The 11,140-nt window shown below is 34.0% G+C and overlaps 1 protein-coding gene across 2 annotated transcripts; it reads right to left on the bottom strand.

Annotated features, from left to right (window-relative positions):
• Nucleotides 1-1,289: 1,289 nt before the first annotated feature.
• On the bottom strand, nucleotides 1,290-9,825 carry LOC108460507 (DExH-box ATP-dependent RNA helicase DExH1). 2 transcript variants are annotated; one of them, XM_017760022.2, is made up of 16 exons: nucleotides 9,370-9,825; nucleotides 8,837-8,982; nucleotides 8,582-8,681; nucleotides 8,276-8,491; nucleotides 8,068-8,163; nucleotides 6,503-6,778; nucleotides 5,804-6,007; nucleotides 5,553-5,708; nucleotides 4,824-4,916; nucleotides 4,383-4,597; nucleotides 3,420-3,579; nucleotides 3,027-3,300; nucleotides 2,751-2,943; nucleotides 2,465-2,651; nucleotides 1,834-2,202; nucleotides 1,290-1,683 (listed from the first exon to the last, which is right to left on the bottom strand). In XM_017760022.2, exons 1-16 carry the CDS (start codon nucleotides 9,655-9,657, stop codon nucleotides 1,552-1,554), a joined length of 3,105 nt encoding a protein of 1,034 aa, XP_017615511.1. In that variant the 5' UTR covers nucleotides 9,658-9,825; the 3' UTR covers nucleotides 1,290-1,551. The 2 variants fall into 2 exon arrangements, with proteins under 2 accessions (XP_017615511.1, XP_052883136.1); XM_053027176.1 differs by lacking the exon at nucleotides 9,370-9,825 and having other exon boundaries at nucleotides 8,582-8,685; nucleotides 8,837-8,969.
• Nucleotides 9,826-11,140: the final 1,315 nt, after the last annotated feature.

The following is an 11,140-nucleotide window of genomic DNA, read 5'->3' as shown; positions in this document are numbered from 1 at the left end:
TCTCTTGCCTCTAGGTTTCCAATTCTATTAAAGTAACCTAGTTAAGTTATTAACCAATATCATAACTAAATCTTCGCGTTTAACCAAGATAGATGAGCCATATTTTCCACAGATGAGCCATATTTTCCACATGCTAATCGACCTTAAAGATTGTAACTAGGTGGGGATGATAGTGGTGAAGCCTGTACCGATGACATATCAATAACAGGATACATAAAAGATCCAATGATTACAAGTTTAATGTGTAATTCAGACATCCGAGCAGAAAACAATAAGTTCAGTCGATTAGTCGGCTTGTTCATGTTCAAAACGGACGAGCAATTAGCGATAAAAAACATCATGGAAGACCGACCAAAAAAGGAAAAAATGTTGCGAAAACTGGAGCCATGCTTGATTAATTCTAGAAGTATATCATAGGAAATTTTCAAGATTATGTTGAGTTCAATTCCTCATTCTGTTTATGCAGTGCGGAAAAGCTGCCTTTTGGTGTCCATATCATCTATGGACATTCAAGTAAGGCCAGAGCTGCTTTTGTTGTATTTGCTTCGCATTACTCATTCTCTTAACATAAACCAGTTTCTATCTGGATATTATTAACATTGTTTATGAAGGTAAGGCCGCGGTTTCGAATGAAGCCATTGAACTTGACAGAGTCTCTAAGCTGATCATGCTGGGACTATTCTATAATGCCATTTGCAGACTGCACGGTACAATTCTGAGTCATTTATTACTCAAAAGTGAAAGCTTGCAAGAAAATTGGGATTGTCTTTTCCTGGTTCCCATCGTCCATCCAATACCACAAACTCAATTATACTACTGAGGGGATGGATCATCAACAGCATTATCACCAGCTTTGGAGAACTCGCAATGTCTTCACCCAAAAACTCAGTGTGATTTGGACGTGCGACGAAAATCCTGCTTTTTTAAGGCTAATTCTCCCTTTCTTGTCAGATTGATCTGTCAAGCTCTCCCAAAGTTTCAGTAGGCCCAGGCGATATTTGGATGCCAAAAGGCAAGAAAGCAGGCTATGGTAAGCAGATATGGAGAAGAAAACATATCAACACTAAGTTCCCTTCCAGACAAATATTTGACCAGCAAGCTTGAAATGTAAACCACAGTTACATGCAATAAGTGGACATCGCATTGTTGATTGAATATTTTCTTAGCTTCAAAGCTAAAGGAACTAAGCGTAAATGTAAATCCACAAGTGACGAGTAAACTACAGTGTCAATCATTTTGAACGATTAGAACTACAATTGGAACATAAATGATGGTAAAGACTGGAACCCTTTTGACATAAATGAAATAATTAAAATAATTGCTGCCTAAGGTATCATTAAGTCTCCAAATGGTGAACAATGGGATAAGTCAAACAAACTTAGGACCGTGCCTTCCCATTTTTACCTTAATTTGCAACTAAAAAAGCTTTCAACATCCTAACAGGAATGTTGAATAGACTAAATCACCCCTAAAAAGTTGCATTTTGCTTATATTATCTCACAAAATGAATAGCAATCCATCCTACTATAAAGAACTTAAAAGAATACGAATTCAGTACCGTACATTTTGGCTGTGCAATAACTCAACCACAGCAGACACTACTCCCTTTCCTTCAACAGATATATCAAATCCAGGTTCTTCAAACTTTCTGTTCAAAAGCTTGTCAAGTTCCCCACGCAGTTTCTGCATAAAAATGTTAATAATAATAATAAATAACATAAACAAAGAAAAATATATAATGTTTTAAATGTTTTTGCTCTTCATATGTCGGTTAAACTATACAAAGGATAAAAATCCATTTTTTATGCGAAAGAAAAGTATAAGAGGAATTACCCGTATCAAGTCCAGTACACTCTTCGACGCAGAAAAATGAAGGTACCCCCCAAGCATCTCAATACCCTCTCCCGTTTTGCTAGGAATAAGATTACCACCAAACAGAAGTAAAGCGTAATCAGAAATATTTGTTGAGTCTCGGACAAAAATGCTGGTTGTTTTGACCTTTTCACTGTAAACCATATAAGGAAATGGAAAGAGATGAACCCCCGCGTTAACAGATGCAGGATGAATGTCAACTTTTCCGACTTCTTTAGTGTAGAATGCTGTACGTTTTCCTCTTCTTTTGCATTGCACAACATTTGGGTAAAGCCCAGCACAAAGGACTGCACATACCATCTCCAAATCATGGCTGTATTGGTTGTAAGCCTGTTTAAAAATACACATGGAAATTAATTATAAGTACAATCAGACAGTGACCATTCTGATGATAAAAAATAATGGCGAAGACTGATAAAACCAGAAGCATATGTACAGTGAATGAAAACCTCATAAATCAAGGATGGCCATGAGTTCTTGAAAATGGGATGTATAGCAATAGCTAAACTTAAAAAATGATGTGCCACCTGGGGGTGGGGTGTTGAAGAAAATGCTCATGCATGGCAAGAAAATTAGATAAGACAGAGCTTACGCTAGCACCCCGTGATTTGTCTACAAAGCCTATGTCTGATAACAGATCTATAAACTGATTTCTCATATCCTCCATCATCTGCAAGGTCACTGGGGATAGAAAATTTTCCCAACAAAATGCTCTCTCTCTTCCATTACGCTTTGCATCTTTATATCCTTCAAAGGCTTTAACAAGTGCTATATGGTCACTACATATAAAAAAGTTAATATTTCCGTTAGTAACAAAATCATAATTAATCTCAATTTGCAAGTCACAGAGAAAGGATAACTTAGCATAGCAGCCTAACCTGCAAGAATCACCAGCAAAGGATCTTTTTGCTGCATCAGCTTCCTCTTTCCTATTTATTGGAAGGACAAATGGGTCACGATGAGCAAGAGCAGCTGCAATTGTCAAAGCAGGATTCAGGCATTGAAAAATAGCCCCCATTAGAAGCATCTTTCCTATGTTTGGGTCCAAAGGTAGAGTGCAAAGATGACGACCTGCAAAATACCAGTTCAGGTAACAAATAATATCTTACTAAAATGTGTAGAGAACAACAATGAAGAAAGAGCAAAAAAGATACCAAGAGGAGTAAGCTCCTCTGCATCACCCAAAGCTCCAATTGTTTTAAGAAGCTCAATTGCATTTTCAACAGAAAGAGGATCTGGAGGCTGAAGTGCCTTTGCCAAAAATGATCCCACGGATCCAAGCTGCAAGCTTTTGATATGTAGGCATAGCTCTTGCAATGGTGTTCGGAGAATTTCAGGTAATTGATACTCAAGCATTGCATCATGGATCAATTTTGGGTACAGCCTATAGCAAACTCCAGGTTGCACACGACCAGCACGGCCTCGTCTCTGAGATGGTCATACCATGTCAAAGGAAAAAAGACTCCTGGTAACGCGTGAAACTAGGCAAAACATTAACAGATATAGGGAATCACCCAACCCACACCACCTTGAAAATAAACAAATACCTGATGTGCTGAAGCCTTTGAAATCCATGAAGGTAAAAGACATGCCAGCTTGTTAAGAGCATCATAACTTGTTTCCTTTGCCTTTCCACAGTCTATAACATACACAACATCATCTATGGTGATGCTACTTTCAGCAATATTTGTCGCCAAAACAATTTTTCTGAAATATGAAAAGCAGATTTAGAATTCAAGAGGATATAAAATAGAACCAAAACAAATGTTAAATATATATATGCAAAAGCAGTGAGCATAGCACCCAGCTGGAAACATACAGCAAAGAAAAATCTATGGTCCCATATGTTGCAAAAAAGGAACAGGAAGACCAGTAGCATAGGAAAAACAGCACTTAGGCCAAGAAATAACTACTTTTCACTTGACAAACAAAATCCATCTTTAATGCCAGATGAAATTCCAGAATTTCTATTCTGACAGTAAAAAACATGATAAGATATACACAGTTTCATAAAATATTATCTTACAAAGAAGTTACATGAATTCGTAAGAATCCAAACTAGAAATATAATGCATCATCTTTGCTCTTCAATCCATCTAACCATGAGAGGTTTAACCTATTCAAGCAATGATGCAAACCTGACACTAAAGTGACCACAGGGAAAATAAAAGTGTTTAAAGTCAAAAAGGACCACAAAGAAAAATTGTCAATATTCACCAGATGAGAAGAATCCTTGTTATAGGTAATGTCCAGAATAAGCATATTCATGCTTAGTTCTTTACAGGATTGTTTTGGTCATTATAGCCATACTTCTATGATAAGAAAATTAGCAACAGGTGATATCATAATGGCACAAAATTTATTTCTCATCTTACTTATCAATTAAAAATACACCTTAAAATAATAACAATAATAATAATAAACAATTATGCTAGCTGCTAATAGAAAAGGGTGCCATACACCATCAAGAAATTAAAAAAAGAAAAAACTAATAACATAGAAATGCTTACCGCTTGTCAGGTGGAGGACGGTCAAATATTTCTTGTTGATTAATGGTAGGCATAGAACCATGTAAGGGAAGAACCAGAAACTTGCTAAGATCCCCAAGAAAGCTGTTCACTTTAATCTTGTCAAGGAGCTTAGAAATGTCATCCCAGCCTGTGAGGAATACAAGAATAGCTCCATCAGCTTCATGGCGGCAAATATACAAAATTGTGGCCTCCACCTAGAAATTTCCAACAATTGTAAATAAGATTAGATACAGAGAGAAATTAATATAGTTTAAAATGTTTGAGAACAAAAAGATAATCTATTTCACTATAAACATGAAAATGGCAGGTGCAAAAGAAAAACAATAAGAAAACAAACATCCATTGCATTAAATAGAATTTCCTTCCAAGCTGGAAAAAGGCGGCAAGTCCTGTACTTAGAAAACGCTGAAAATTACATACCAGACCCAAATCAATCTGTGAGCCTGACCACGCTTCAAGTGAATGTCTTGTAGATGCACTGTAATTCTTATATTCAGAATCAATGTCAACATCCTACATAAGAAAATGCCAAAATGTCAGGAGTACCTAGCAGAATTGAAGAAAAAATTTACTAATCTTCAAGTAGGTTCTATTTATAGATAGAAGATACCTATTTAGATTATCCAGATGAAAGCACTAAATCCCCAATTAATAAATGCTAAAGTGCTAATAACAGGAAATGAATTAATAACAATGAGTAAATGGAAAGAGAAAGAGCAACCCATCTGAAATGAAGCTAAAATGTTCACTTACAGGAAGTACATTTACCACAGAAGTCTAGTAAGCATAAAATGAGATGAAAAAACAAACCTTCAATTAACTTACAAGACATAAAATGCTTAGTATTGCTGCCATAACGTTGGGGGGTGAAAAAGCATAAAGAGGAATGCAAATAATAGATATACAATCAGTAAATCTGCCAAGACCCAAGGGGTAAAGTGGTTTCAGACCCTTAGTAACCTGGTTTGGTTGGACCCTTAATAATGACTCAAAATGGTAAGCTTATGACTATTAGTAGGTTAATTCAATTGTTTTTAATATTAACTAAAAATGTCAAGGAAAAAAATGGCAGAATGATGACACTTATTAATGCCTATGGCCCACTTTTGTGGCAGCATATCTAGGAATGACCCATCGTTGAATACATGCCTCATATAGTGCAGTTAAATTATCTTTCTTGAAATCAAGCTCTTTCCTCCTCCTTCGCGAATTGCCTTGATTATTGTCAAATTCTGATTTGATATTATAACGAGTTTTCTGCAGCACATCCTCGAGAAATAACTCAGCCACTGGAAAGGTCAACCCCTGCATAAACAAAAGTAATGATGTATAAAATAACATACAATGAACAAAACAGAAAGAACTCCTTTCTAACAGTGGAACTTCACCACTGACTATACCGGTATGTGAATAGTTGGAGCATTTCCAAAATATTTAGAGAACAAATCAGCATTGATGGTTGCACTCATCAAAATAAGACGCAAGTCTGGACGCCGAGGAAGAAGGTCAAGTAAAATTATTAACAGGAAGTCCTCATTCATGCCTCTTTCATGAATTTCATCCACTAGCAAATGACTCACGCCATTTAAATATGGGTCCTGAACCTGCAGTTTCAGAAGAATATAGGGATAAAAGAAAAAAGATGTCATATCATGGAAAAATAATTAGCTGACCGGAGAAAAAAATCAAATGAAGCAAAAAAATGCTCTAGGGCTTTTTAAGTACCCTATGAAAATTTACTGAAGCTACTGAGAAAATTTTTCATAATGCAGTTTAATCACATCAAGAAACATTATTAAGCAAACAAAAGCTCTAGTTTCAACATCACAGAAATGTACTAGCAAGATGCATTTCACTGAAGTAACCAATAAAACTTTTAGTAACGCCAGTGACAGGATAGCCATACACCTTAAAAATTCCCGGGAGTGACGAGATAGCTAAAAAACACAACCAAGCTATAACAATCAGAACTCTAGCCCAAAAACTTTAAAATGCAAGGTATCTCTAAAGCTTCAGAAGAGAATAAAATACAAAAAAAATACAAAAAAAAAAAACACAAAGAGATACAAACTTGACAACAAAAGAGGATTGAACAGTACCAACTGTCTGAGTAACACTCCAGTTGTGCAAAACAACAGCCGTGTCTGAGAAGATCGCTTTGACTCTAGGCGAATCTGATAACCAACAGTTTCACCAACATTCTCTCCCCTTTCTGAGGATATTCTCGCTGCAACAGATATGGCAGATATGCGACGTGGCTGAGTACATATTATGTTACAATTAGCACCCCTCAGAGATGATATCTCCTCTTCTAAAATAAATTGAGGAAGCTGTGTTGTTTTACCACATCCTGTTTCTCCTGAAACCACTAGAACCTGTATCATTGAGAAAATAACATAACTCAGAATACATTTTAAGCACTGCAAACCATAAGGAAAGAAATAAATAGAACTTTCTTATGGATCATATGTATGTAGGTCAGTCTCCGGAACCCAAAGGAGTAAATAAACTTTTATTGAATGATGCAAACCAAGCTTGGAAAATAAAAATAGACAAAGGACAGAGGAGACAAAAAGAAAACAATATTGACTATGAAAGAATCCAAAATCCAGACTGTGGAGTTCTCAATTCCATCATATTTTTTTTGGCCTGATCAAATTCATCATTGACTAAGCTTTCCATGTCATCTTCTTATTGTTCCTTTGGATGTATGCAGGTAAAGATACTCATGAGCACATGAAGCTGACTTATTGAGTAATTGAACTCAGCTAGTTCATCATTGAATCAAACTCAAGCTTGAATAGTTCAAGTAGTGAATCAAGTTGAGTTAGAGCATTCTAATACTTGTGTAGTTAAGATAAAAAAATTGCAAGCCTAGTTAATTTTTTTTTTTGTAATAAATGGTATATTTAATATGCAGATAACATAGAGCACAATAGTTCATCTTATAATTGCAATTTTAATGTTAATTGTACAACAACAAAGCTTAATCAAGTCACATTAAGTGGCTAGATTAAAAAAAAAAAAAGTCAGACTAAGTGGTTTAGGTATTTTTTGAGTAATACTTGAGCATAGCTCGATTTGAGTTCAATCATCAAGATTTCAACTGAGCTTGAGCTAGAGCTAGAGCTTTTTACTAGCTCATCTTGGTTACAGAATTCTGTTCTCTTCTCTTATAATGATAAGTTCAAGCATTTAGCTCTATTTGAAATTTAAATGCAATTTTTTCAGCTTATCCTTCAAATACACAAACATGTGTATAGAGAGCTATGATTTTAGCATACAAATGTACCATACCAAAACAACTGATAGATGACTTCATGATACCTTGTACTAAACCTTAAAGAGAAAAGGCTAAAAAATAATATATGCACCAATCAATTTGGAGCATCAAGCATGAGGAAGACTCTTCTTTTCTTTCCATGAAAAAAGAAATGCACAATTATGGCAAAAAGGCTTGAGCATAGCATGAACGATGAATATTTTTATTAAAGGTTCCAGATTTATGTAAAATTGATTACACTTTTATACAAGCAACTAGTCTAGTTAACAACCTCTTTTCTCTTGTTTTGCGGAATAAAATGCATCATCAGCAAGCTAGTGACATATTAGAAAAGAATGATGCTATCTGAAATCAGGAGAAACTGTTTGACAAGTATTAGACCTGATTTTGAGCAACAGCTTTTAGAAACTCAGCTTTCACTTTGAATGCTGGTAGTTTTTCTCTGAAAGACAGCATCGCCTTCACACTGTTACTTGCCTGCAAGTGATTAAATAACATAAGAAATATTTAAGCAGAGCAACCTGAACCATAGAAAGATATGGCTGTTAACAAAGTATAATATTAATAATGTCTTGATTTGCATGCATACGTTCAAGTTTTCCTGCTTTTTCTTGAGTTCAGCACTGAATTTTTCCTTGGAAGAATCTGTTTCAATTGTAGAAACTGAATCAATTCTTTTTACATCAGGCAATGGTTTTGTGGTTCCCCTACTAGATGCCACTCCTGAATCATCACCCGACTTTGTGTCCCTTGAGACATCCAAGAGATTTCCCACTCGCCTCTCAGTTTCTGTAGACATTTGAATCTGTACAAAAGTTGGAAAATGAGAACTTATATGAACATGCTCAGTAAGTATACAATAACATTAAGAACATAGATGGTACTCGGATCTAACCTGTTTTTGTGTTGATCCATGATGTTCATCAAGATCTACACGATAATTTGGCAATGGAACTTTACTAACCACAAGAGCCTTCCCTTTATTATACGCATGGCTTTCTTCCCACAAGTGAAAAATCAAGGTAAAAATTAAGTATAAAATTAATAACATGTTAAAAACGGAAAGCGACAATTAATTCAACAAAATTATTGGGAAAAACAGCACTTAAACTAAATATAGTGTAATTGAGAAGTAATTACAGAAACATACAAGTAAAGACCTAATTCGTAAGCCATATCAGAGAGAACTTGCTGGTCTGAACGGCTGAAATTTCGTTTAATGATCATCTCTTGCTCCTGTCCTTTTTCCATTTGATTCATCTTATCCCACCACTCAGCCTCATCCAGAACTTCCATCTAAACACAAGCACAAGTATATAAAAATACTAACAAACTTCCATTTTTGTTACTTTTATTAACCAATTTTTTGCTGCTTACAAAGATGTACTTATTGTAAAGCAAATGATGAAAAGTTAACATGGTACTATAAAAATCAGCAAAAAATTTAAAATTGACAGACTAGCACTCGGACAAAGAAAACTTATGAAATTTGGTATCTAGAAAATTTTATTTATTAAAATCATTCAAAATTGCTAGTATTTACCTTTGTATTTCAAACGTCAATCAGAAACATCCTAAAACAGAAGCTAATTGCATAATGAGGCAAAAACTTAATCAGCAGCTTAAACCTTAGTTACGTAATTTCAAACAAGCCAAAAACAAAATTTTGCAGTTCCTAGATACCTCAGCGGCCTTTTGACGGAGACGCTCAGCGCGCCAAGCCGGGTCCCACCAGCGCTGTTCACCGCCTCGTCCTCCGCGTCCTCCGCCGCCGCCTCCTCGGCGCCCACCTCCGCGGCCGGAGTTGGGACCCCCGCCTCGACGGCCACCTTGGTAGTTAGGGCGATAAGACATAGCGAAAGATGAAATCTGGAGTGGAGAAAAAGGAAAGATCGGCGTAGGGGCGGGGAAGGGGCGATTGAAAAGAAGCGAAGTGAGCTTATTATTAATGCTAAGCAAGCGCACAGGCATTTATACACGGTGGACCGAAGAAAATTGGAGCTCTTACTTTATGCACATGGTAATGGATGGATCGCACTGTGGGAAGTGGGGCGGTTAGTTGAGTTGGTTTATTGGTTCGTGAAGCGATTTGAACAATATCATGCTTTAGGTTATCATTTCTCACATTAATCTTGCTAGTAAACTTTTGGGTTAATGCAATTTTTATTTCAACTATAAATATTAAAATTATACATAAATTATAATTTAATATGTAATATTATATATTAATGTTGATTGTAAACTTTCTATTAAATATTAATTTAATCAATCTTCATAAATTATTAATACGATTATCGATATAATATTGTTTTTAAGTTTACATATTGCAATACAAATAATTTTATATATCAAATATAAAAATAAATTATTGTATTTATTTCTTTAAATACGTACAATTAAATAAAAATTAATGATTTATATATATATTTGAAGTATAATCAAAGTTTCAATGTATAATTACATCAAATTAAAGCTTGTGTATCAAATTACAGGTCAAATCAAAGTTCATGTATAGTTTTAATATTTATTTCTTAAAAGAAGTAAAAATATAATGACGTAACACTTTAAGATTGTATTGCATCGTATCAAGTTAAGGAACCAAAATAGATATTGTCTAGTTTAGGTGGCAAAATGGACAAAAAAAAATGTATCAAATTGAACTTAGTTGCCAAGTTTAGGGGTAAAAAATTATATTAAGGCTAATTTTTTACTCTAGCTTGTGGGATAATTTTTTTTAATATGATTTGATTAAAATGCGCTTTTTTTTTACATTTGGAATTTAATTTTCTAACTTTTATGTCAAATATTTTAGTTCCTCTGTTAGATTAAAAAAAAAAATACAAGCTAAAATTGTTACACAATTAAAAAATTCTGATTTTTTAAAATTGAAAGGTAAGGATTAAAACAAGATCCTAATCATTACAAATTGTTACGTGACTATTAAGTGAGTATTTGTTTTATTTTATTTTATTTAAGATGTCGCATTAATAGATTTAATGAAAGAATTTTAATGATATTAACAACTAGGCTTAAATTATGAAATTTAACAACTAAATATTTGAAATTAAAAATAGAAGAACTAAATTCTAAATATATAAAGAGTACATGAATTGGACTATATTTTAACCACATTAATTTCATTATATTCATTTTCAAATATAGAATTAAAACTTGTTTATCCAATCCAATATTTAAGGGCAAATCACAAAAATATTACCTAATTACGCTATTTGTTCTTTTTTTTGTTATGTAAGTGTTAACTTTTGATATAGTCACTTAATTTTTGAAATTAAATATTCCAGCTACTCTAAGCTAATTGAGTTTTTTTATTGATATAATAATAAAATTAGTCTTTTAATATCTACACATTATAACAATTTGATCCTAAATATAAAAAATTTGAAAAAATCAGCTCTCAAAATTTATAAAATTTATTATTTTATTTGAATTAAAA

Source organism: Gossypium arboreum, chromosome 4 (genome assembly GCF_025698485.1).
Source record: "Gossypium arboreum isolate Shixiya-1 chromosome 4, ASM2569848v2, whole genome shotgun sequence".
NCBI lineage: Eukaryota > Viridiplantae > Streptophyta > Magnoliopsida > Malvales > Malvaceae > Gossypium > Gossypium arboreum.
The sequence above is the reverse complement of the archived record's forward strand: the minus strand, read 5'-3'. Positions and strand labels throughout refer to the sequence as shown.

Bases quoted from the DNA above. Each gene is read 5' to 3' on its own strand.
- LOC108460507 (XM_017760022.2), bottom strand. From the start codon at position 9,657: ATGCCTGTGCGCTTGCTTAGCATTAATAATAAGCTCACTTCGCTTCTT. The intron at 8,682-8,836 runs GTATGTTTCTGT...GTGGGAAGAAAG, and splicing joins TACGAATTAGGTCTTTACTT to CCATGCGTATAATAAAGGGA. The intron at 8,164-8,275 runs GTATGCATGCAA...AATCACTTGCAG, and splicing joins AAAAGCAGGAAAACTTGAAC to GCAAGTAACAGTGTGAAGGC.